This window comes from Hylobates moloch, unplaced genomic scaffold (assembly GCF_009828535.3).
Source record: "Hylobates moloch isolate HMO894 unplaced genomic scaffold, HMol_V3 SCAFFOLD_10, whole genome shotgun sequence".
In the NCBI taxonomy this organism is placed as follows: domain Eukaryota; kingdom Metazoa; phylum Chordata; class Mammalia; order Primates; family Hylobatidae; genus Hylobates; species Hylobates moloch.
Genome location: NW_026652285.1, coordinates 94,598,330 through 94,625,727, shown reverse-complemented (window position 1 = coordinate 94,625,727; position 27,398 = coordinate 94,598,330). Strand labels below are relative to the sequence as shown.

The 27,398-nt window shown below is 49.6% G+C and overlaps 1 protein-coding gene across 1 annotated transcript; it reads right to left on the bottom strand.

The window, feature by feature from the left end:
* Positions 1–1,786: 1,786 nt before the first annotated feature.
* PTGS1 (prostaglandin-endoperoxide synthase 1) lies at positions 1,787–27,055 on the bottom strand. The gene is made up of 11 exons (XM_032165062.2): positions 26,983–27,055; positions 26,797–26,883; positions 19,404–19,520; positions 18,846–18,986; positions 18,501–18,644; positions 15,948–16,129; positions 15,753–15,836; positions 13,734–13,980; positions 10,781–11,067; positions 7,154–7,301; positions 1,787–5,356 (listed from the first exon to the last, which is right to left on the bottom strand). Exons 1-11 carry the CDS (start codon positions 26,987–26,989, stop codon positions 5,001–5,003), a joined length of 1,800 nt encoding a protein of 599 aa, XP_032020953.1. The 5' UTR covers positions 26,990–27,055; the 3' UTR covers positions 1,787–5,000.
* Between the last annotated feature and the right edge of the window lie 343 nt (positions 27,056–27,398).

The window sequence follows — 27,398 nt, the reverse complement described above, 5'->3', positions numbered from 1 at the left end:
ACATAACTTCACTTCTTAAGCTCTTTGCTTGCAACTATATCGAGCTGCTACCAGGTCAACAGTAAGGCCATTGTGATGGTCTTTGTAACATTCTAGGGATAGGGCCCACAGAGGCAGAACAGAACTAAGAAAATTCAGATTCACTAAAGTAGACTTTCCACGTTTCCCAGCCCCTTTGAACACCTTTCCTATGTATGAGGAATTTTCCTCATTATGGGTTCCTCCTTTTCAAGGCACAAACCAGAAAACTCACTTTCCGTTCTTTCTTGTAGCTGCAGTACAGACACATGAGCTGGGCTCCACCAATCAGACACAAAATAAAGATAATTTTAATTCTAAGTAGAGAAAAGAGAGGAAGCAAGTATCACACAGAATCCATTTTCCAGCAAAAGCGGCTGTAGAAGCAGCCTGTTTTGAGGGGCAGCAGTAGTGGGGTTTGGGCAGCAAAGGTGTCATTTGAGATGGCTGTGTCCATGGCAGTAGTAGAGGCATCTCCGCTGGACAGTGGCCACCATTCCTAGGTGCAAAGCCTCCAAGCCTAATTCCCTGGTCCTCCCAGTGGCTCCATGAGCTATGTAATATCCTATAATAAATTCCTTCCTGCTTATACAGGCTAGAGAGTGTTCTGTTGTTTGCATTGAGAGTCCTGAATGAATCACCCATTGTATTAGTCAGGGTTCTCCAGAGAATTAGAACCAATAGAATATATGTATATTATTATTATTTGATTTCCAATAATCAGATAATACAGTGGTTTGTGTATTATTTGATTATTGGAACTTGAATAATAATATACATCTATTGGTTACACGTGTAGGATGTGCAGGTTTGTTACACAGGTAAACGTGTGCCATGGTAGTTTGCTGCACAGATCATCCCATCAGCTAGGTATTAACATTAGCTATTCTTCCTGATGGCCCACCTCCCACCCTCAAACAGGCCTCAGCGTGTGGTGTTCCCCACCATATGTCCATGTATTCTCATCATTCAGCTCCCACGCATAAGTGAGAACATGCAGTATTTGGTTTTCTGTTCTTGTATTATTACCGAGAGAGGTAGAAATATATATATGTATATTTCTTGAATATATATAATCTTGAATATATATATATTCAAATCTTGAATATAAGTCTTGAATATATATGTATATATATGTATATATGTATATATATGTATATATGTATATGTGTGTGTGTGTGTATGTATATATATATATATATATATATATGTGAAATTGGAACACAGTATGTGCTCTGCTCCCTGGGTGCCCCAGGGAGAAAGTTGTTTTAATCAGATGGTGGGAACTGAATGTTATATCTCCCGGGGCTGGGGCAATGGGTATTTTAAGAGAACTTCTTGAATATATATATATTCGGTCTTGAATATACATCTATGTATATTCGGTCTTGAATATACATCTATGTATATTCGGTCTTGAATATATATATCTATATTCAGTCTTGAATATAGATATATATATATTCGGTCTTGTATAGATATATATATTCGGTCTTGAATATATATATATATATGGAGGATATACATATATATATATATGCACATATCCTCCATATCCATGGGTTCCATATCTGTGAATTCAACCAAATGCAGATCAAAATATTCAAATACAATAAAAATAATACAAAGAAAAAATACAGTATAACAACTAACATTTACACTGTATTAGGTATTATAAGTAATCTAGAGATGATTGAAGTTATACAGGAGACTGCACATAGGTTATATGCAAATACTATATCACTTCATATAAAGGACTTGAGGAACCACAGATTTTGGTATCTGTAGAGATCCTGAAACAAATCCCCCACAAATACCAAAGGATGGCTGTATATAGCTTTATTTTTAGAAATTAATTCACACAATTGTTGGGGTTGGCAAACCTCAAATCCATAGGGCAGACTAGCAGGCTGGAAACTCAGGCAGGAGTTGATGGCTATAGTCTTGAGGCAAAGTTTCTTCTTTTCCAGGAAACTGCAGTGTTTGTTCTTGAGGCCTTTCAACTAATTAGGTGCAGCTCACCCAAATTATTTAAGTAATCTCTTTCACTTAAAGTCAACTGATTGTAGATGTTAATCACATCTACAAAATACCTTCACAGCCACACCTAGATTAGTGTTTGATTAAATAACTGGGTGCTATAGCCCAACCAAACTGACAAATAAAACCAACCATCACATCCACCAAATCAAAACTCCAGGAACAAACGTTTAAATTACAAGCATTAAGATTCTTCACTCTGAGGAAGGTTTCTTGGTGTGTTTAGCCTGTTTCCCTTTGCAAAACTTTCATGTGCAGTTGTCCATACTAAGCAAAGTCTACCTAATCTAGTCACCTGCATTCAAGAGAGGAATACCTCTGGAACCCATCCCATCCTTCCATCCTCAAAGCCCTTCCCCTAGCCCCAGCTGCCATCAGCTCCTGGTTGGACCACAGCTGCAGCCTCCTTAGTTCTGCCAGCTTCCTGTCCTTCCTGCTCTGCTCTGTCATCCACCCTTCCCTAGGGTGCTCTTTCCAAAACACTCGTCTGATTGCATCTTCACTGATTAAAAGTCCCTCCAGGCTATTAAAGTGCTTGTGTCACTCAGTCCAGCAGCCATAAAGGCTTGATTACAAGCAACAGACACAAACTCCAACTGATTTAAGCAAAAGAGGAATTCCTGGAATAGGCCACCGGATGGAAGGAAAAGCTAAAGTCTTGAGAAGGGCAGGGATCCAGGCTGCCCTGGGGATCTCGGAAGCAGGAACGAATGGACCATCTTGTCAGAGCCAGCTGTGGGGATGAATCAGAGACAGTGACCTCAGTCTCCATGGGCCAGTTTTTAAGGAGAGGGTGTCTGATTGCCCAGGATTGATTCATAGGCCCACCCCTTGGCCAGAATGCACCTCTGATAGAACCACCAAGGCTGAAATTAATCAGAGAGGAGAAGATTCTCAAGCAAAGTAAGAGGTATTAGCAGAAGAGGGGAAATAGAATCTACAAGAAAGGACAGGACACAAGCTCTTCATGGAGACTTCCAGCACCCGACGGATCTTTCTATGTCAGAGCAACTGTGAGAGCAGGGAAGGATTGCATTCCCTGCATTCAGCAGGGGCCAGAAGGAATGATGGGAGCAGTTTCCAGCCAGCTAAGGAGAAACAGGAGTTTCTGGACTATAAGACAGGAGACTTAACCCCAAGGACTGTCAGACTGAACTCTAGTTTCCCCTGTTGTTTCTGGGCCATAGCTCTTCCTGAGAAATGCTAAGTCCAAAGTGTGGATCATGAAGAACCTTCCCTCAACCCCTCATCTTACTCCTCTGTCCTCTCTCTCTGCTGCCTACGGAGGTCCTGAGAAAAGGGTCTCAGAGCTGGAGTGGAGGGCTATCTGCCCTGAGATCACTGCTGTTGGGTCTCTGGTCTTGAGAGCGCAATAGGGGAGCACAGAGCAGAGGGGGTTAGAAGGAAGTCACACTCACCTTGTACATATCTTATTTCATTGTTTCCTTATTCATGGTCTGTTTCTCTGCCACTGCAGTGTGAGCTCCATAAGGACAGAGCCTTGTCTGTATTGATTACTCACTGCTGTATCCCTACACCTGTTACAGGAACTGGCACGTAGTAAGCACTTAGGAAAATACATATTTGGGACTGAATGAGTACCCTGAATATCAGGTGGAGGCTACAATCCACCATTCTGTCTTTGACTCTGAGCCAGAGAGGCAAGATCAGGCCTGGAACTGAGTCAAACCAGGAATCAAGAGGAGCGCAAGCTCTGGACTCAGCCTGCATGAGGTGTGTCACTCGACCACTCTGAGGCTGCTTCCTTGGTTTTGAAATGGAGATTATACCACGCACTTCACACTGTTGGTGTGAGAACAAATGAGAATTAAAAGTGTGAAATTGGAACACAGTATGTGCTCTGCTCCCTGGGTGCCCCCTCTGTTGTATGCTCTGTAAGGGAGAAAGTTGTTTTAATCAGATGGTGGGAACTGAATGTTATATCTCCCAGGGCTGGGGCAATGGGTATTTTAAGAGAACTTCCTGAAAAGGGCAGTGCCTGGCACGCAGGGAGAAAGGAAGCACCAGTGGTAGCATGTCTATACAGTGATGGGCCCAAGGATCCCAGCAGAAAGTCTCATGCTGCAACCTCTAGCACGCCCAGCCGTGGCTACGAGAAAGGCTAGCCACGTTCCAGTGTTGCCTCTGCTTTGGAGGATGGGACCAAAAGAGATATATAACAGGCAACTTTAGAAAGCGAATTTTATTAGCTTCATGAGAAACAGCTGCCATGAGTCAAGACCTGGATGGGGATAGAGCTCTGGTAGCTTCCAACCAATGGCGTGAATAAAGCCCACCTGTTCTCTCTACATCCTCAGACCAGGGTCTTAGTGGGGGTCCCAAGAAGAACACCCCACCTCCTTGCCCTCTCAGTGCAGGCACAGATTCAGGGAATGCATTCTTGTTGGACCTTAGGATCTCCCGCTCTATAATATCTCACTGAACAGGAAAATGAATCAAATCCACATTCTAGACACTCAGATGCTGACAGATTTGGGATATGAGCCACTGTTCTGGATCATCAGCCAGGAACGCAACACTTTGAATCACCAATCAGCAAGTCAAGATTCTGGAATGCAAAATAAGAACCCCCTAACTTTCTAGCAGATTTCATCAGTAGCTCCACATTCTAGAATGACTGTGTTACAAATCAACCAGAAATCTGACATTCTAGGTTGTCAACTAAGAACCCAGTATTCTGGCAGACCAAATGAGAACCACTCCTAACAGTCTGAAGGGCTAACAAGGAGTTCAGCATTCTGGAAGAACAAACAGAATCACAATATTCCAGATAATGGGTGAGACTCGAAGTTCTAAATGTCAACCCCAACACTCACCATGCCAAACCAGAAAATGAGCATTTAAGACCATCAGCCCTGGCCTCAACACTCTGGAATGACAAGCACAAAGCTCCCCCCTCTAGAATGCTGCTTTCCTGCCCCTCAGAGCTCTGTGGATGGTCGCTCCACAGCAGGCCCATCATCCTGACTGGCATCCGGCACACGGAAGGAAACGTAGGGACAGGTCTTGGTGTTGAGGCAGACCAGCTTCTTCAGTGTGGCCGTCTTGACGATGTTAAAGCCCATCTCGCCGCCAAATGTGCTCGGCTTCCAGTACTCCGGAGAACAGATGGGATTCCCTAGGAGACCCTTGAGGGAAAAGGGAGCCCCAATCTCTATCATGCTCTCCCCAAAGATAGAGTTTGGATGGCACTTTTCAAGAAGCAGTCCAGGGTAAAACTCCAACGCATCAATGTCTCCATACAACTCCTCCAACTCCGCTGCCATCTCCTTCTCTCCTACAAGGAGATAAGGGGAAACGCTAGCATCAGATCCATGATGCCATTAAGGTCAACCTAGGGTGGGACCCTTCCAGGTCCACCTTTTTCTGGGGCTAATAGGGACTCCAGGAGAATAACTTGAGCAACTGAGCATGTGCCCTAGAATTTGGCGTGGTTGGCACTGGAGAAAAGGGACAAGAGGAAAAGCACAAATTGCCCCTCCTCAGGGACAGGGTCTAGGGAAGGAAAATGCTACTAAAGAGAAAGTCAGGGGCCTAGATCTGCCACCAAACAGCCTATAACCTTGAGCAACTCTGGGCCCTAATTACCTGATCATTACAAAAGGGAGAATGCTCCCCATCTTGCTTCCTTCACAGACAGATTTCAAGACCTTAGCCTGGGCCAAGCCCTTTTATTACTAGAGCTCAAAGATGTAACATGTCCGAGCTCACACAGAAATTCAGTGGCAGTGTTCCTTCTGCCCCCGGGGACCATTTGTCGTGGGAGAGTAAAGAATAACTAAGATGCTGTTCCAGGATCACAGGGAACTCACGCACAGAATCTGCTCCACTCTGCAATACCCACATGTTCATGCATAGTGGCCAAGGGGAGACAAATGTGGAGCTTCCCTGCTTCCCTGACCAGTTCCTCAAATCCATCCTCCATTGGGAACTCTCATGGGCCATGTCACACTCTGCTTCAGTGGCTCCCCATTGTATGTGACAAGGGCTGGCAACTTGGCTGCCCAACATGCTGAGGATGTTGGGGGAAATTATATATATATATATATATATATACACACACACACACACACACACACACTCACATATATGCATACACACACACATATATACACGCACATATATATGTGCGTGTATATGTATATATGTATAGATATGTATATGTATATATTGATATGTATGTATATATACTCTAGTCATATGAATATGCAGATTCTTGGGCACCACCCAGGCTGGTTGAATCAGAATCTGTAGGAGAGGCATCTGAGATTTAGTATCTTAATCAGCTTTCTAAATGATTTTTATGCAGCTGGCCCATAAGTGGGTACTTAGAAAGCACTAGACCAAATAAAACTCAAAATATTTAGTATGAAAACCAAGATTCTACATGGTTTGGCCCCAACCTCCCATCACTAATCACCCCCACAACATAAGCTCCTTGCCCCAGCCACATCTATGACTTTCCCCAGATACCTGCTGTCTGACCTCTATGCCTTTGTACTTTCTTTTTTTTTTTTTTTTTTGAGATAGAGTCTCGCTCTGTCGCCCAGGCTGGAGTGCAGTGGCGCAATCTCGGCTCACTGCAAGCTCCGCCTCCCGGGTTCACACCATTCTCCTGCCTCAGCCTCCCGAGTAGCTGGGACTACAGGCGCCAGCCACCACGCCCGGCTAATTTTTTGTATTTTTAGTAGAGACGGGGTTTCATCGTGTTAGCCAGGATGGTCTCGATCTCCTGACCTCGTGATCCACCCGCCTCAGCCTCCCAAAGTGCTGGGATTACAGGCGTGAGCCACCGTGCCCGGCAGCCTTTGTACTTTCTATTGCTCTGCCTAAAACACTCCTCCCTCTCTTCTCCCACTGAAAATGCCATTTGTTCTCCAAACCCAGCTGAAAAGTCACCTTCTCTCCCCAAGCAGGATTATTTGCCACCCTGGCACAGCACTTCCACACCCGTTATAAGTCTGGTTGTTACACATTGCCACATGTATTGTCCCGTTCTATTTCCTTGTTGTCTCCCTGACTTTGCTGCCAGCCCCTCAAGGGCAGGGACTGCATCCAGGAAACAGCTGCTCACCTACAAGCTCCTGGAAGGAGGTGTAGGGCTTCATGCCAAACCTCTTGCGGTACTCATTGAAGGGCTGCAGCCGCATCTCCCGAGACTCCCTGATGACATCCACAGCCACGTGCAGGACGTGGTGGTCCATGTTCCTGCCCCCACCGATCTGCCGAGAGAGAAGCACAGCAGTGGTCTGGGAGCCAGGCCAGGCTGTCCTGGAGCCTGGGTAAGTTCCTGGAACAAGAGCTTCCAGTGGGAGTCCCTTCTGAGCTAGGATGGAGAGTGTTGGGCAGCCTAGCAGATGTGATGCTGCAGACCTGCCCCTGGGCCTGCTGCTGTCATGCTCTCTCAGGAAGCCCCTCTGAGTCTCAGCTTCCTCATTTTTTTGTGTGTGTGTGTGTGGGTTTTTTTTTAGACACTGTCTCACTCTGTTGCCCTGGCTGGAGTGCAGTGGCACGATCTTGACTCAGTGTAGCCTCAACTTCCTCAGGCTCAAGTGATCCTCCCACCTCAGCTTCTCGAGTAGCTAGGACTACAGGCACGTGCCACCATGCCTGGCTAATTTTATTTTATTTTTGTAGAGGTGAGGTCTCACTATATTGCCCAGGCTGGTCTCAAACTCCTGGCCTCAAATGATCCTCCCACCACGGCCTCCCAAACTGCCGGGATTACAGGCATGAGCCACCACATCCGGCAGCTTCCTCATCTTTGAAGCATGGAATGGGCCAGGAGGACCTCTCTTGTGGCTCACACTGCTCCCCAGTCCGTTGAGTTACACCAAGAGGTAGTGTAACCCCCTGTGAAGGGAGGGAAAATAGAACTCAAAGCCCAGGTAACCTGGTGAGATAAAAAAGGCTGCAGAAAAAGATTCTGATTACTAACAGTCAAGGCGCATTAGTCTAAAGAAAGCTCTGGTGCTGGCCAGGCACAGTGGCTCATGCCTGTAATCCCAGCACCTTAGGAGGCCGAGACGGGTGGATCACTTGAGGCCAGGAGTTCGAGACCAGCCTGGCCAACATGGCAAAGACCCGTCTCTACTAAAAATACAAAAATTAGCTGGGCGTGGTGGCAGGTGCCTGTAATCCCAGCTATTTGGGAGGCTGAGGCAGGTGAATCGCTTGAACCCAGGAGACGGAGGTTACAGTGAGCCGAAATCACACCAGTGAACTCCAGCCCAGGCAAGAGAGCAAGACTGTACCTCAAAAAAAAAAAAAAAAAAAGGAAAGAAAAGAAAGCTCTGGTGCTTAGGATGAAATAATAACATTCATGCTTAACTTAAGAGATAGTCATTTTGATAGAACAACTACAATTGGGCAAAAAAGAAAGGCATGGTTGGATGCAATCATATGAGCAAAGCAAGCAGAGGATGGTGCCAATTACAGCTTTACAAGCTGTGGGGCTGTTGAGGGTTGAACTGTGTTCCCCAAAATATTAAGTATGTGTTGAAGTCCTAAGTCTCTGCATCTGTGAATGCATCCTTATTTGGAAATGAAGTCTTTGCAAAAGTAATCAAGTTAAGATGAGATCCTACTGGATTAGGGTGGGCTCCAATCCAATAACTGGTGTCTTTATAAAATTAGGAAAGACAAGCTCAGGGAGAGCACCACAGGATGACAGAGGCAGAGACTGGAGCGATGCCTCTGCAAGCCAAGGAATGCCAGGGACTGTCGGCCACCACCAGATGCCAAGGAGGCATAGAGCCTTGAGAGAGAACATGGCAGCGCTGACACCTTGAATTCAGACTTCTAGCCTCCGTCTGTTGCTCTGAGCTTCCCAGTTTGTGGTACTTTGTTGCAGCAGCCTGAGGAAACTAATATAGGGACCTTGGGCAGCTATTCATGCTAAGTTTGAGTTCCCGCATATGTAAAAATGGGGAAGGGAAGAGCATCTACCTGATATGGCTGTGATCAATTTAAATGGGATAAACTATGCAAAGCTGTTATCTCAGTATCGGTCACATGGGAACCCCTGAGAGGGTAGCCATGGACGATGGTTATCAGGGGAAGCCCTGTCTTATCATCACTCAACTCTTCTTAATATCCTGAGAGTCGCCTGTAATCTCAGCATTTTGAGAGGCCTAGGCGGGCAGATCGCTTGAGCCCAGGAGTTCAAGACCAGCCTGGGCAACATGGCAAAACCCCATCTCTATTTACAAAAAAAAAAAAAAAAAAAATCTTGAGAGTCAATACATCTCTGCGGCCTTTCTGCCTTGTGCCAGGTACGATGCCGGGGCTTTTCACACACATCATCATGGTCATTCCTTGAAAACGTTCTGAAAACCGTCCAGCCTCACACAAAGGCTATTGTCTCTGTTCATGTCTTGTGTCCCCACAAAGAACCATAAAGAAACCTACAAAGAGGCCATAAAGTAGCCAGCAGCTGCCCACCGGGGCAGCAAATGCTAATTTCAGTCAAATTACCAGAAGGAAATGGAAATCCATGTGTGCCACAGCTTCATGACAGGGTTTAGGGACAAGGATTAGAGAGAAGCAGAGGACTGTGCGGCAACGGGGGAGCCAGAGACTGCGATGAAGCAGATGGGAGCTTCCGAATGTGGAGAAGGGGAGATTGAGGAAGGCATTGGCTGGGAATTCCAGGGAAAGAGAATGTGTTTGTTTGCTAGGGCTGCCTTGACAATGTACCACAGACCGAGTGGCTCAAACAATAGAAATTATTTCCTCCGTCTGGAGACTGGAGGTTCAAGATCAAGTTGTCAGCAGGGTTGGTATCTCCTGAGGCCTCTTTCCTTGGCTTGTAGATGGCTTTCTTCTCCCTACATCTTCATGTGGCCTTCCCTCTGTGTGTGTGACCTAATCTCTTCTTCTTATAAGCATACCAGTCACACTGGATTAGGGCCCACCCTAATGACCTCAATTAAACTTAATTACCTCTTTAAAGACCTTGTCTCCAAATGCAGTCACATACTAAGGTTCTGGCAGTTAGGATTTCAACGTACGAACTTTAAGGGAGCTTCAATTCAGCCCAGAGTGGAGGCTTATGATTTAATAAACACCACAGGCAGGCACTGTTACATATACCATGCCCTGAATGTCCTTCTGCTCCTCAAATTGCCATGTCCTCTGATTTCCATGCCTTTCACCCATGCTGTCATCTCTATCTGGAACACAGCCATCCCCTGCCACTAACACAACCTCTTACCCTGGGAAATCTCTATCCCTCCTTCCGATTTCTACTCAGATGTCACTTCTTTTCCCATAACCCGCAACTCTGGGTCAGATGTCCCTCCCTGACTCCCAGAGCATGGTGGGCTTTTGTACTATGGTTTATAACATACTCTTAGAATTCTGATAACATAGGAGAAGCTCTTAGAACAGTGCCTGACATACAGTAAGGGCCCTAGTGCTGTTAGCTGTCATATGATTGCCATCACTTTCTAGGATGTGAGCACTAAAAGATGAGCCAAGAACCACATAGGTCTTGTTCCCACTACATCTCTAGTACCTGGAGTAATGTCTGGTATTGTGGAATGAACAAATGAACCAATGAATTCACGCAGGAATGCTTACAACTGCCCTGTAGAAGTGACATTAGCCCCACTTTACAGAAGAAGAACCTGGAATTTGGACCCAGGTCTGCTGGATCCCTCAGCCCACCTGCCCTCACCAGCATTCCTCTGGGGCTTACCCGGCCAGCACTCTGGCGAGAGAAGGCGTCCACCAGCGCCTCGACCCCATAGTCCACCAACATGGAGGTGTTGAACAAGAACTGCTCGTAGCTGTACTCCTGGGAGCCCACCTTGAAGGAGTCAGGCATGAGGGGGTGCCAGTGGTAGAGATGGTTGAACTCCATGGCAATACGGTTGCGGTATTGGAACTGGACACCGAACAGCAGCTCTGGGTCAAATTTCAGCTGCAGGAAATAGCCACTCAGCTGCTGCACATACTCCTCGATGACAATCCTGATGGTCTCCCCTGGGCAGGGCAGGATTGGAAATAAGGTCAGCCAAGCACAGTGATTTAGATGCCCAGCTTCGAAAGCAGGCCAGTTGATGAGAGGTGCTTGCTTTTGGTCTCTTTATTGTTGTTGGTGGTGGTGTTTATTTTTATTTTTACAGACAAGGTCTTGGTCTGTCACCCAAGCTGGAGTACAATGGTATAATTACAGCTCACTTCAGCCTGAACCTTCCCAGGCTCAAGCAATCCTCCCACCTCAGCCTCCCAAGTAGCTGGGACCACAGTTGTGCACCACCACACCCAGCTTGCTTTTTTTTTTTTTTTTTTTAAGAGATAGGGTCTCACTATGTTATCCAGGCTGGTCTTGAACTGCAAGCCTCAAGCACTCCTCTCACCTCATTCCCAAAAGCTCTGAAATTGCAAGTGTGAGCCACCACACCTGGCCTTGCTGTTGATGTTTAATTTTGTTTGGCCTCTTCCATTTTGTCTCTTTGTAACACGATGTGAAAATAGAACTTTTGGTCTATTTTGACTGAGGTCTCAAGGCAAGAGCACCAGCTACTCCCACATTTCAGAGGGAGATTCTAGGCCCAGCTAAGCAGGACATGCAAACGAGGTGTCCAAGAATTGGTCTTGTGACCTCCCTCCTGAAGCCCTTCTGGTAGAGAGACTACAAAAGATGGAAAACTGGAGGATTTACTGGTGAGAGCTGTCATCATGCTGACATCCTCGGTGATAGAGGAGGACTTCAAGGAGACCACTCAGAGCTGCTGCAGTGGCAAAAGAGAATACTGAGGACAGAAGGGGAGCCTAGCCCTAAATATATTTCAAAAAACATATTTCCTATATGTTCTTATATAACAGGATTCTTATAAATAAATTTTTCCTCTGCCCCATTTGTAGCTATAACCAGCTAGAAAGCAAAACGCCAGGGAAGATGCAAATTGAACATTCTGTAACAAAATTAAAACTGGGCAACTAGACATTGTAAGAAACTGATATTCAGGCCTGTTAACCGTTAGACAAATTGGCTTTTGGAAATCGACCTGGAGCTACAGACTGTGGGATCAGCAGACCTGGATTCAAATCTTGGCTTTACCATTTCCAGCCACCTGAGCTTGGACCGAGTTACTTAATCTCTCAGAACCTCACTTTCCTTAACTGTAAAATGTGTGTTACAATAATATCAGTGCGGCCGGGCGCTGTGGCTCATGCCTATAAACCCAGAACTTTGGGATGCTGAGGCAGGTAGATCACCTAATGTCAGGAGTTCGAGATCACCCTGGCCAACATGGCAAAACCCTGTCTCTACTAAAAATACAAAAATTAGCCAGGTGTGGTGGTGGGCACCTGTAATCGCAGCTACTTGGGAGGCTGAGACACGAGAATCGCTTGAACCCGGGAGGCAGAGGTTGCAGTGAGCCAAGATCACGCCATTGCACTACTGTCTGGGCAATAGAACAAGACTCCATCTCAAATAATAATAATAATAATAATATCAATGCAATACTATATTAGGGTTGTTGAGAGAAGTAGACAATGAATATAGCGAAACTGCTGGCACAGCGCCTGGCATAAGAAGGGGTGTCCATATATGTCAGCTAAAAGTAGGAATACTAAGTGTAGACGCGAGGGGGAATCCCTTTCCAATACTCACATGTCACAGATCAGACTGAGGCTTGCAACCCCTTCCCATTCAAGAAGAGCCCCCTTTGTGATGGAGTGGAAGTAGCATAAATTTTGGTGGCAACCAGACTTCAAAGTCTCCATCTGCTGAGTGTCCCTGGAGAATTCACTTAACCTCTCTGAATCTTGATTTTCACAGGGTAATCATACCTGGCTCATGAGGTTGTAGGGAAGTTAAATGGTGCTCTAGGGTCCTGTCTTTGGTCACAGCTTCATCTCCAGCCAGTGTGCTGGACAGCCTCCAGCTCTCTCTGGTCAAGGTCTTTGCGATGCTGAAACTTCAGAACCAGCCCCTCTTCCCTCTAATGACTGTTCCTATTCCTAATGCCTGGCTCTTCATGGCTCCAGTGAATTAGGCTCTATAATTGTGACCAGCCATGCCCAGTGGTGCCCAGAGGTGGGGGAAGGGAGTTACTGGTGACTCAGAGCGAACATGGTCTGGACAGGGATGTCAGGGGCCAAGCTCCCAGGCAGGAAACCATCTGACATTTTAGGTTGCAGACTCGCCCCCGTAGGGAACACAAAAATATCCTGTCCCTGAGTCACCTAGAAGCTACCAAGCTGCAGGAAGGTAGATACATGCAGGGAAGGGCACATGAAGATTCCTGAAGGCCGGGCAAGCTACAGTTTGATCCTGCACGTGCTGGGGACCACAAGTGTGCATCTGGGTGCAGCACACGGAGGATGGCTAATCAAATGTGCTGAGTCACCCAGCTAATAATCAACCATCACAGTCATCCATTATCTAAAGGCCTGCTATGTGCTAGTTGCCTTCCCATTCATGATCTCAATAAATCCTTATAATCATTATTCACCCCAATGTACAGATTTGGAGACCGAGGCTCACAGAGGTTGAGAGGCCTGCTCAAGGTCTTCCAGCCACTAAGCAGAAGAGCGAGGATTCTAATCCCAGCCTCTACCTCTAAGTACCCCCCGCCCCCCACTTCTCGGGATGGAGGGCATGACCTTCCAGGGCAGGGCAGGTCTGGAGTCCTCACCTATGAGGATGAGGCGGGTCGTCTGGAAAAGCTGCTCATCGCCCCAGGTGGGGTGCTCAGCCTTCAGCAGGTCACACACACGATTGTGCTCGCGTAGCCAGAGCGTGGCATACAGCATGAGCCCGGGAAGCAGCCCAAACACCTCCTGGCCCACAGCCATCTGGCTCTGGGGTGGGATGCCTCGGGGGTAGTGCATCAACACAGGCGCCTCTTCTACCGAGGGCGGGTACATTTCTCCGTCCAGTACCTGTGGGATGGGGCCGCCTGGCAACCTGGGGTTGGGGGTCACTCACAGCTGCCCACAACCAACTCCCTCCCACTCCTGCCTCCAGCTGCCAGTTCCCCTCAGCCAAGGCTGTTGATTCCACCTCCAAAATGTCTCTTAAAATCAGTCCCCTGCTCTCCATCTCTACCACCACTACCTCAAGCAATGCCCCCTCATCTTCCACTCTGACTCCTTTCCCTGAGTGGGCTCCCTATGTCCACTCCTAATCCCCAGACAGGCCAGTCTCTGTACTGCACCCAAGCAAAAAAGAAAAAAAGAAAAAAAAAAAAAAAAAACCTTTACAAAAAAAAAAAAAACAAATCTTGCATCATGAGCTGACTTAAAACCTTTCCAAGTACTCTCTCTGCTCTTGGCAGAAAGTAGAATTCCTTAACACGGTCCCCACAGACATCTCCGCTTTCCCGTAAATTCATTCTTACCCTCGATCACTAGGCTCAGCAAACACTCCCATTTTTACACTCCCTCCAAGTCACCAAGCTGCTCTCCACCTCTAAGCCTTTGTAATTGCTAAACCCTCTATCTGGAAAGCCCTCTCCCATTCTTAGCATCCCTGACTCCTCCTCATCCTTCATGCAACTCTGGGTTTATTTGTAACTTCCTAGGGAAGTTTTACCCATCATCCAAACACTCTAGTGGCACTCACAGCTTCTCCTTGGTGGCAGCTACAAGTGTACCTAATTATATGGCAGCTTCTTCATTCATTCAGTAAATACACGCCAAGAGACTACTACATGCCAAGTACCATTCTTAGCCCTAAAGATTTCAGCATCAAACTTTGCTTTGGTGCTTGCCTAAGATTTGCACGATCCAATATGGTAGCCACTAGCCACGTGTGGCTACTGAGCACTAGAAATGTGGCTAGTGTGAATGAAGAACAGAATGTTACTTAGTTTAATTTATTTTATTTAGGTTTATCTTAATTTCTATTTGAATTTTAAAACTGATACTTCAGCTATTGGAAAACCTTTAAGTATGTGTGGAACAAGTCGGACATGTCACTCTACTTATTTAGCTGTACATTTTATGAAATCTTAATACAGATTAGATCACTCCAGTGAAAACAGAGCATCCAAATTGAGATGTCCTGTGAGTGTGAAATATACACCAGATTTTGAAGCTTCAGCATGAAAAAAGAATGTGATACATTTTATTAATAATGTATTGATTACATGCTAAAATGCTAATTACCTGGACATATTGCATTAAGTAAAATGTATTATTAAAATCATTTCACCTGTTTCTTTTTCCCTCTTTTAATATGGACATTAGAAAATTTTAACTATGTATGTGGTTTACATTATATTTCTGTTGGATAGTTGGGATTTAGACAAAAGCCCTCATAGAATGAGCATCCTAGAGTTTGTCTGTGGTTTTTTGAGGGCAGGGCCCATAACTATAATGGTCACTACTCAATCACCTGTGCCAGGCATATTCTCGTGTCCAATTAATATTGTGGAATAAATAAATAAATGCAGACTACAAATGTTTATCTCCTATTGAGCTCCAAAATCCACCTCCCTGGCTGACGTGGAAGGCCACATCTGCTCCTCCCTGGCTTCTCATACCTGCTGCCTCCTCCCAGGGTATACTGTCACTCCTGGCACAAGCCTCCCACTCCCGTGGTTGGCCCTCTCAGGACATGACTCAGACCTCCCCCCGCCGCCCAAGCAGTCTTTGCCAGGGGAGACCATGGGAGACCCCTCCCTCTGCCCTACCCCCTGGCCCAGCACTACCTGGTACTTGAGTTTCCCATCCTTAAAGAGCCGCAGTTGATACTGACGCTCCAGATTGTCTCCATAAATGTGGCCAAGGTCTACCTGTGGACAGAGAGGGGTTCCCTCAGGTCACCAGGGTTCTGGCCCACTGTCGATGACATGGGTGTGCCAAATTAGGTCCAGAGCAGTCCTGAGCCCCTCCTAGGTACTCACCCCATGGCCCAAGGCCTTGGTGAAGCCAGGACCCATCTTGCCAGAAGTTTTGAAGAACTGGTGGGTGAAGTGTTGTGCAAAGAAGGCAAACATGAGGTTGGTGCCTTGGGGGTCAGGTATGAACTTCCTCCTGAGCAGGAAGCGGCGGGCCAGGAGCTGGGCATCTGGCAACTGCTTCTTCCCTGGTTGGGGGGTAGGAAACAGCAGTAGCTTCTCCTATCTGGATCTTGCTGCCCTGGGGACGTCTGGGCTCACCAAGCAAACTGGCCTAAGCAGGAATCCCAGAGTGGCCTCCTCAGGACCACCTCTCCACCACCACCAAGTAACCCACTCTCTACCAAAAGACCCTAGAAGTATTTACGGGTGAAGTGGCATGATTTTTAGAATTTTAAGTGGCATGATTTTTAGAATTTGATTTAAAATACTTTATAAAAATATGAGAGGGGAGAAATGAAATAAGATGAAGAAACTGTGGGTAAATGTTGAAACTGACAGATGGGTACATAGTTCATTCTGCTTTTCTCTCAACTTTTGTGTATCTTTGCAATTTTTCCACAATGAAACATTTCACCAGAAAGAAATAAATAAACAGAAAAAAACAAACATGAACTCCCTTGCCCTGAGTCAAGGTAGCCTGTGTTTGCAGCTGACTATGCTATTTGCTAGCTGTGTGAATACAGATAAGTCATCTCATCTCTCTGAGTGTCAGTTTCTCCATCTTTAAAAAGAGGCAAATGATACCCATTTGATACAGTGAATCTGAGGATTGCAAGAGATAATGTAAGCATGGCAGAGAACCAGTGGGTAGAATTTTTTAAATCAAAGGTCAGCAAGCTTTTCCTGGAAAAAGCCAGATAGTAAACATTTTAGGCTTTGCAGACCATACAGACACGTCACATCTATTCAGTTTTTGCTATCGTAGCAGGAAAGCAGTCATAGATGACACATAAACAAATGTGTGTGGCTGTGTTTCAATAAAACTTTATTTACAAAAACGGAGAGGTGGGCTGAATTTGGCCTGCAGGCTGCAGTTTGCCAACCTATTTATTTATTTATTTACTTATTTATTTACTTATTTATTTATTTATTTTTGAGACAGGGTCTCACTCTATTGCCCAGGCCAGAGTGCAGTGCCACAATTATGGCTCACTACAGCCTCGACCTCCTGGGCTCAATTGATCCACCCACCTCAGCCCCCTGAGTAGCTGGGACTACAGGCACACACAACTACACCCACCTAACTTTTGTATTCTTTTGTAGAGAAGGTGTCTCACCATGTCTTCCAGGTTGGACTTGAACTCCTGAGCTCAAGCAATCCACCCACCTCAGCCTCCCAAAGTGCTGGGATTACAGACGTGTGCCACCACACCTGGCCCTGTCAACCTATTTTAAATGATGCCAATCTTTCTATGTCTGGCATAAAGACAAGTCATCCTTAGAATAAGTATTGAGAGGCCTTCCTTAATTATGTCAGTGTCAAATGAGTTGTCACCCAATGCCCTCACAGAAAGGAACAGAATTTTTTGAGTTCTGGTAAAGACATCTCTTCACAGTGCATCAAGATGTGAGCCCTGATGTTGAAGGTTCAAGATCAATGGAAATTACTTGGATTAAGATGGCTGACTGGGTTCCTCTGGCAGGAAAAAATATCAAGTACCCCTAAAGAAAATCCACCAAAAGGGAAGTTAGAGGGAGTGATCTGTCAACCATAATTTGGAATCATCATTCACTGACACTGGGCAAGCATTGATTTCAGCAAAGTTGGCAAGACCCAGCTATCCTGGTAGAATGGTCGTGCTTTGGGAATAGCAGCTAACCATGTGATGGAAAACCGTCACGGTAGTGCTCTTGACACCCGGGCAGGGACATGGTGCAAGGTTTTGAACCCAAAAAAGCACATAACCATGAGGCTGCACAGGACTGGCATTCAACAGTGCCACCATGTGGCAGGAACTGAAGTATAGCAGCAGTGGACTGATGAGCCTCTCTTGTCCTCTCTGTACTTGACGCTGAACTGATGGGTCTGAAATGAATAATATCCCAGATTTTTGGATAATTACAGGTGACAAGGGAAGGTCTTACAAGGAAGACCCCTGTCAGTGTGGCTAAGTGGAGTCTTGAGCAACAAAAGAAAAAAAATGTGACTTATTTGTACCTTACACTGGTGAAGCATGTAAAACTATTTACATTTGTAAAGAACCAAACACAGAGACAGCACCCAATAAATAGCTCATTATTCATTCTTTCCTACGTCTCAACTTCTAAGTCACTTCCACCCCAGCAGGACCCAACTCATCATTAGAGAAGAAAGGATCAAGCAAAGAGGCACCCTGGAACTATGGAAACATTGGTCTGACTCTAGGTGACCTCAGGCAAGACCCTCTGCGGCCCTTTCCTGTTCTCAAGCCCAGGCTCTGGACATGTCATATGTCTTGCCTTGGTCTAGCCATCTGCAGAATTGGGTCAATAATTGTTCTTCTGCCTGATTTTTCCCAAAGAGAAGAACTGAGCACCTCCTGTGATCCCCAGGCCCAGCTCCTCACCCCATTTTACCTTTGGTTCCCATGGGCGTGGGGCAGTCTTTAGGCACAGAGGGCAGAATACGAGTGTAATAGCTCACGTTGGAGAAAGACTCCCAGCTGATGTAGTCATGTGCTGAGTTGTAGGTGGGGGGACTGGGGATAAGGTTGGAGCGCACTGCAGAGAGCAAAAATAATGGTGACAAGGGTGTTTCCACCCCCAGCTGCACCCCCGTTCTTGCCTCCTCCTGGGTTGGGGCTTCTTTTATCAGGCATCATAGACTCTCCCCACCCACTACCCTTATCGGATGCCAAGAATCCAAAAGGACTAGCAGGACTGCTTGCTCCCCCAGGTCAGGGGGCCCTGCCCGACACCCACCTGTGAGTACCAGGCGCATGAGCATCTCTCGGATGAAGGTGGCATTGACAAACTCCCAGAACCAGCGCCCGTGAGTGAGCAGGAAGTGGGTGAAAGAGGGGCTGGGCCGCAATGAATTCCGGAGCCAGGTCCATAGGCCAGCTGCAGGGGCAGTGGGAGTCACTCAGTTGGTCCCTCCTGCCAGGACCAGAAGTAGCCAGGGTGGAAGATGGGGCACTGAGGACAAGGGCCGGGATGGAACAGAGTAGCACCTATGGGGAAGCGGGTAAAGATGGAACCTTGGGAGCAATGACACATGACAGAGCCAGAACCAGGCGTGAGGACAGGGGCCAGGGCATGTGGTGAAGACTCACCAGGGAACCCAGAAGCAGGGAGTGAGGGTGGACCAAGAGTGAGAGCTCATGCTGAAGCCAGGTCAGGGAGAGGGGCAGAGCCAGGCAAGGAAGGAGAACAGGCCCAGGGCCATAGAGGAGGGTAGGAAGTTAGGGTCTAGGAGAAGGGGCCCGGGGAGCAGAAGGGCTCAAGATGGAGGGAGTGAGGGCTGAAGGTCCAGCTCACGGATGGTGCAGTTGGGGCCGGAATAGCCCGTGCGGGTGCAGTCACACTGGTAGCGGTCAAGGCCGAAGCGGACACAGATGCCCTGGTGCTGGCATGGATAGTAACAACAGGGATTCACTGTGGGTGAGAAATGGAGGTCAGCGACCATGCTAGGGTGGCCTCCTGACCCCTATCTAGCCCCTGATGGGGGAATGAGGGGCCAGAGGCATGGACTTAAGTCGCAGCTCCATCCTGAATCACTGGGTGCCAGGGCTTCAGGGTTCCCCCAAGAGCCCCCCGTTCCCACCTCTGTGAACATAAACCCCCCATCCTGACATTTCCAGGCCCTGCTCTGGAACTCCAGCCTAGCCCACATCAGGCCCCCAGGGGAAGTGCCCCCTCCCTCCCTATTGCCACCAAACAGTGGCAGGAGAAGAGTCCCCGGCTGTGACACTGAAGGTTAAGAAAAAGCTGATAAAATTCCACAGCCCCGGGCTTCTAGAGCGTTCACTTCCTGCCTAGTCAGAGTCCAGCAGCAAGAGCAGGCCGGGGCGGTGGGGGCGGTCAGAAAAGGGACAAGGATGAGGAGGGGGACTTCTCCCAGACCACCACCCCAGGCTCTGAGTACCTGAACACTAGGAAAACGAGATCCCTCACCATTCCTCCATTTCTGCAGAAGGTAGAGAAGAGCAGATATCATAATGTCCACATTGCAGATGGGGAAATTGAGGCCAGAAAAAGGGAAAGCCAGACCTATCACCCCACAAGTCTCACCAGACCAAAGGCTCATCCCTTCACTTCCACTCCACCCCCACAGCCTCAGCAGCCAAGTCTAAGGAAAGAAGTTTTCCAGACCCTGGGTACAGAGGGTGGGTGTGCAGGAGGAGGGGGACTCCAAGGTCTCAGCTGCCTCAGCCCCCATTCCTGATGGAATCAGACTTGGCTCACATCAGGGTGGGGTCTGGGCTCTAGGATCCAGAGGAGGGTCACAGACCAAGGGAATAGGAGAGACGGGGCTGGAAAATCTCCTGGGAGGGTGCATGGAGCTCTGGCATCCGCCCTGCTGCCTCCTGGAGAAACTCTATAAGGAAATCCCTCTTGGCATCTAACCTAGATCCCTCAGACCACCACCCCCTTGCTAAATCTGCCTCAGTGATTCTTTAGCAGCAAAGTTACAGACTCCTCAGGTTCAGTAGGATCCACCATCACCCCCACCACCACCACTGTTCAGTGAAGGAAACTGAGGTTCAGGGAGAGGTGACAACTTGGCCAAGGAAACAGAACAGAGCTGGGCAGACCAAAACCTCCTGGCTCTTGGCAGGAGGCTCCATCTCTGACCTTACACGGAAAACGCCAGGCTCCTTTCTGCAAACATACTTCCTTATCTGGGCTCAGAGCCAACGTTACAGGGAACATGTATTCTTTGTGCAACTGGTTATTGCAGGTCAAAAGGGTAGTGAAAGGCCGGAACAGCTGAGGATGAAATGCTGTCATCTCAGGGTTCTAGGATCAGAGATCATGACCCTGGGCAAGACCTGCCCCCTATCCCCTGCCCTGGTCTCAGTCTCCTCACTTCACAGCACAGGTCTTGACCTGGGCAGCAGAGTCCTCTTGGTCCCCACGTCGAAGACGGCAACACCACCTCACATACATACATACATACACACACACACACACACACACACACACACAAGCAAGGACCACAAGAATCATGCAAATGGTTTTGCTTAAGCCCTGGCAACTCCCCACGGCCCCACAATGGCCCCAGCAGGGGTGTAGGAGGGAGGGGTCAGGGGAAGAAGGCTGGACAAAAAGGCTTTATCAGGCAGCCACAGGCGAACCTGACAGGCAGGATCCAGGGAAAGTGCCTGGCAGTACCCCAGCCCCCACCACCCCCAGCCACAGGCCCAGGAAGGCCAAGAGGCCTCTGGATCAGCCCCAGTGCTGGCTCAGAGGTCTGGTTCCCCCCAGAAAGGACTTGTCACTCTGCTAGAACTCTTCTTCTTGCCCCTCCTGCTGGCCTGGCTCTCTCACCCACCCAGGAGCCCCTGTAGCACCCACTGCCCAGCTCCCAATCCTGGCACACAAGGTCCCCTAGGACTCACGGTCCAGTTCTACCACTCTAAGGGCACAGGGGTTAGGCCTCCCCTAGGCTGAATTTCCCCATCCCTGCCACAGCAGAGATCTCAAAATGAGCTCCAGAGGTTCGTGCAGCTTAAACATTCTGCGCCAGCCCCTCCCTTAGCCCCAAACCCTCAGCATCTCCATCCTTCATCCAGGCTGTTAGCCTCCTTAATACATTTCCTCCAAATCAGCTGAGCCTATGCCTTGCCTCCCCAAGAAGGCTTCCCCTAATGTCCATACTCCCTCTCCCTTGCCCTGGCTCTGGGTTCCAATTCAACCTGCTCTTCTCCACCATAAGCTTCCAGGAGAAGGGATCCCCCCTTCCCTTCCGGCTTTCTCTTCCCCCAGCACAGGCTATGCACACAGCTGGGGCTTAACCAGGTCTGGGATCCAGATGTGGTAGCCAGAGCTTAACGAATGTTTGTGGAATAAATAAAATGAAGTGAGGAGATTGGTCACCCCCAGCCTGACCCAAAGGAGTCCCACATCTTCCAGGCCCTCAACAGCTGTCTGAGGTGGAGCCAGAAGGCCTCCGGCCGTGGCCCTAGAGCTCTGCCTCGGCAGGCAGAAGAGCCACAAGCTCCAGAGGCTGAAGCTGGAACGGCTGCCCACACCCTCTCTGCCAAGAGAGGCTGTGCAGAGCTGGGGGCTCCTCCCTCCCAGGCTGGCCCGTCCAACTTCCCCCTTCCCCTACCCCCATGTTCTTTCCATAAACACCACTGCTCCGGGGCAGGAAAAGTTCTCCCAGGAAGGACAACAGTGGGCCTGCCGCTGGTGCCCCAAGGTGTCAGCGTGGGCGGAGAGGAGACTGGGTGCCACTTAACTACAGCCGAACCATCACAGCCCAGCCAGAAAGCCAGGGCTCCAGCCGACCAAGTCCACAACCTTCCACACCCACACTCATTTATCTCCCCAGCACTCCTAGGAGAGGTAGGTGAGACTCCCCATTGCACAATGAGGAATGTGAGGCCCAGAGAAAGCAGGAGGCTTGCCCAGACCCCACTGCTTTGAAGTTGCAGGGCCAAGACTTAAACTCCCTCCTTCTCCTACTCCTGGAGGCGCTCAGGACTGGATTTGGGGAAGGGATGGAAAGGGAGAGTCGCTTTGATGCACAGACTGGGGATGACCCATGTGAGGTGGATTTGTCACATTTCTTCAAAGTGAACCGTGAAAATCCAGAATGAATGAAACCAGGACCCCAGGGGGATCACCATCTCCTGCCACAACCAGACCTTTAGGAACTATTCATACAGGAAGGCCTTCCTTCGGTCTAACTTTAATCCTGCATGTTTTCATGCCAACTCAGTTCTGTGCTCAGTGGAGGACACCCCTGTTCATCAAGAAAGAAAACCAGGGAGATGCAGGTACCAAGTCTAATTCACTTTGAGTCCCCCATACTCAGCACAGGGCCAGGCACCAAGTAGTTGCTTGGGAGAGCTGTATTGGAGAGTGGCTGCTCTTACTGGCTGTGCATTCTTGGGCAAGTCCCTCCCACCTCTGGAGCCTCATTTTTCTGTATATCCCATGAAGGGGGTTTAGCAGGGGGCTAAAGGAGGCCTTCCTTTCGACGTCCAGGCCCTCTACTCTGGGTAGAGGCAATCTGTCCCTCTCCATTATTTGTATCAATACAACCCTCCCACAACTGCCCCACCAGCAGAGAACCATCCCATTTGCTCTCACTGAGTCCCCAAGACACGTGGAGGCAGAGATGATCAGCACACCACACTGCAAGCCAGACACACACAGCCGAAAGGCCAAGCTGCTAGTCCCCATCCTCACAGATGAGGACTGTCCAGGACTGCCTGGTTCCAGAATCTTCCCAAGGGTTTGGGCAAGGAACACCCCCTAGCGCAAAAGTCAGGGCTCCAGGTCCAGGACTGAGCGTGACTAGGGGACAGGCACAGCCAGGGAACACCGAGTCCTCCAGGATGCAGAGGCGTCAGGCTACAAGACTGCCCAGTGAAGAGGCAGGACCCAAATCCCCTAAAGAATAATATTTAGAGAGGCTCTGGCGACCTGGCAGCCAGAGAGAAAAAAAGAAGGTGGGGGACCCTGACTGGTCTGGCCTGGGCCCCAGTTCCCACACCTAAGCACCACTGCACCAGACCCAGATAACTAGGCCCAGCAGCTGGAAGAGCCTGCTGGAGGGGAAGCCCTCTCCCGGCCCACAGACCCAACTGGTGCTGGTGAGAGCAGGCGCAGATGCCCGGGCAGCCTTGGCACAGCTGGGATCTTGCCCCATGTGCCTGGGTCAGCTGGCCTGGGGCTCCTGTGCCTGGCACGCAGCTCTGGTTGCCAGGTCATGCCCTATCCCCATCTGGAAGATGGGCACTGAGTCAAGTCCAGAGACTAGAGGGGAAGTACTTGAGCATTCAGGGCCTCCCCCACCCCCCCCCCACACACACCCTTGCCTCCAGGCTGACCTCCATCTCCTCATCCACCAGGGAAGCGAAAGCAGCATTCTCTCCCTCCGCCTGCCCTCTTAGGTGAGTGCAGCCCTCATCTCTTCATCTCCTTTGCCTCTAGAGGCAAAACACAGGCTTTGGCTTCCTGGGGCAGATGCCCAAGTAGCTTGGCCCTCAGTTTACTCACAGACTTGGAAATACGAGGGCAACCCAGACCTTCTGCCCCTGCACTCCACCTGTCATTCGTTCTTTCCTAGATCCTTGCAGAAGCCTCGGAACTGGTTTTCTGGCCTCCAGTCTCATCCCCACATTACGCATCCATCCTCAGCCTCCTGCTCCACATTACCCTTATGGTGTTTCCTGGTCAAGTCTCTTAATGTTTCCCCCACCCGCCACCTCCTTCAAGGTCCAGTCCAAATGTCATCAGATCCAAGAAGCCTCCCTCAATTCTTTGCACTGAGAGGCAGCTGCTCCCTCCCCTGAGCTCCGCACACCCCTGCTCTCTCCCCTGGACTCCCCACAACCCTGCTCTCTCCCCTGGGCTCCCCACACCCCTGCTCTCTCCCCTGGGCTCCCCACACCCCTGCTCTCTCCCCTGGGCTCCCCACACCCCTGCTCTCTCCCCTGGGCTCCCCACACCCCTGCTCTCTCCCCTGGGCTCCCCATACCCCTGCTCTCTCCCCTGGGCTCCCCACACCCCTGCTGTCTCCCCTGGGCTCCCCACACCCCTGCTTCCTCCCATGAGCTCCGCACAGCCCTGGTCCCCTTGGATGACAGTCTGTTGGCATTTCTGGCTCCACCATCAGCCTGTCAGCTCCTCCCAGCTCTGTGTCTCCAGGCCCCAGCCAAAGACTGGCATAAATAAGTCCTTGGGAATGAAAAAAAACAATTCCGTGTAAACATTTATTATATAAAAGGAAACAGAAAAGGCAAAAACAAAATAGCACAGACCGTGGCTCATTGTGCATTAATGAATGGACTAAAAAAGAATACAGGCGGGTGGGACCTGTACACCAAGGGTGCCTGGATGAGGCCAGATGGGGCCTCAGAGGAAGTGCTGGGCTGATCCAGGGACCCATCTTGTGATGGGTCAGCGAGGCAGCCTGATGAGCCCCTTCTACTCCCCATCACCAGCTCACTGTGAGGATTCAGACAAGTGGCCTCACTCCCTCTGGGCCTCAGAGTCCCCTTCTTTTTTGTTTTTTGTTTTTTTTTTTTTTTGAGGCGGAGTCTCGCTCTGTCGCCCAGGCTGGAGTGCAGTGGCGCAATCTCGGCTCACTGCAGGCTCCGCCCCCCAGGGTTCACGCCATTCTCCTGCCTCAGCCTCCCGAGTAGCTGGGACTACAGGCGCCTGCCACCTCGCCCTGCTAATTTTTTGTATTTTTTGTAGAGACGGGGTTTCACCGTGTTAGCCAGGATGGTCTCGATCTCCTGACCTCGTGATCCGCCCGCCTCGGCCTCCCAAAGTGCTGGGATTACAGGCGTGAGCCACCGCGCCCGGCCCAGAGTCCCCTTCTGTAGACTGGGTCTAACGCATCTCTCTGGCAGGGCTGTTGAGAGCACCAAAGAGGTGGATGTGCACAACCAACCTTTGTAAACTTTAAAGTGCTAGCCACATGAGCCTTCCTCCTCCTCTTCCCATAAACAAGACTTTTATTCAACCCAAACCCTTTTCTAGAGCACCCTCCATCCTCTCTTTGGGTTCCCTAAATGCCACCCACCCAAAGCCTCTGTTTCAGGAAACTTGGTCTGATCCAAAATCCATGTACATATCTTTCCTCTCTCCCCTACGCACCAGATCCTTAGAGCATCACGGCAGAAAGTGCAGATTCCCTCTGCCCCCTCCTGCCCTCTCTGGGCCTCATTTTAGAGATTTTACACAGCTAGGTGGTGAAGGAAACTATGTCCAGCTGGGACACACGCACACACACACTCACTCACACACACGCGCACACACTCACACACACACACGCTCACACACGCACACACACACGCACACACACGCTCACACACGCACACACACACGCTCACACACACACACACACATGCACACACACACACAGAAGCGGTGAGCTGGGGGAGGAAGGTTGGCTGAGCCAGGAACTGAATTCCTTCACCTGGAACCTGGCACATGCATGGGGGAGGGAAGGGCGGAATTTCTCCATCAACCTCCCCCATGAAACCCAAAGTGGCTCAGGGTCCATTGTGGGTAGAAGCAGCTTTCTGCGGAAAGACCTTGCAAAGTGTGTGGAGGCAGACAGACCTGAGTTCAGATCCTGGGCCCACCATGTATTGTGTGAGCTTGGGGGATCGTGGCACCTACTGAGCCTCAGTTTCCTCATCTGCTCAATGGGGATCTCTTACACCCCAGAGGAAGCATCCCGGCTCCTAAATGTATTTCCATCTCTCATGTTCTCCCGAGGTCTTCACCAGGGGAGACCTTCTCCACTGGCAATTGGAATCAGGATGGGTTCTCCAGACGGTTAGAGGCTGGAGAAAGGGAACTCATTTCCCTTGGTGCCTGCGGCTTCCTCCCAAAGAGGCCCCTATAGGAAACAGCGGAGTTGTTGGGTGCAGAGGCTGCTTAGACATCTGGGGGCCAGAACAGGTGAGGGGGATGGATAAAGACTGTCCCTTCTCCCCAAGTTGGCACCAGATCCCAGTCTGCTGTTTCCCCTGAAAGAACTAGATAGCCCATTAGCCAAGGCCACACCCCCGGGGGGCTTCAGGGAGCCCCTATCCACCAAAAGACAGCCTCAGTCCCCTTTCTCAGCACCACGAGCAGAAAGGGGAAGCCGGGCCCGCTGGAGGGGAAAGGAGGGGGTTGACACCAGGCCAGGGGCGCAGGACCAGGGATTCCCATGGGGAGGGATGGGGCCGCCTACCTGGCGTGGGCGCCCCTGGGTCCGCGAGCAGGACGGGGAGCGGCGGCAGCAGGAGCAGGAACAGCAAGAACCAGAGCAAGAGACTCCCTGCAGAGGAGAGAGACGAGGGGCTGAGCCTGGCATTCAAGGCTCCGCCAGGAGGCCAAGAAAATTCCCGGGCGCGCGGGACACCGGGGTCGCACTCACGGCTCATGGCGCGGCTCCTGGGGTGCGGGACGCAGAGTGCAGGCTCCTGTGCGTGCGCCTCGCACACTGCCTGGAGCTCTGGCCCATCCCCTCCCCACCCTTTCCCGGCTCCACCCCCGCTCCTCCCTCCAGCTGTCACCTCGGCTGCCCGCTTACTTCCTCTGCCCAGCCCCGGCCAAGGCATTTTATTAATTAGTGTATGATCGCTGCTAAGGCGGCTTTTCACCCGAGATCCTTGAAGCACTTACGTTTCTAATGCCTGGTGGCACTAGATATAGACAGGAAACTGAGGCTCAGAGACGATGCTCAATGCTGAGGTCACCCAGGGCTTAGGGACAGAACTGAGGATGGAAGCAGCTCCTCTAAACCACACACACTGCCCCGCAGAGAAGAAAGGGTCTCAGAGTTCCCTTCTG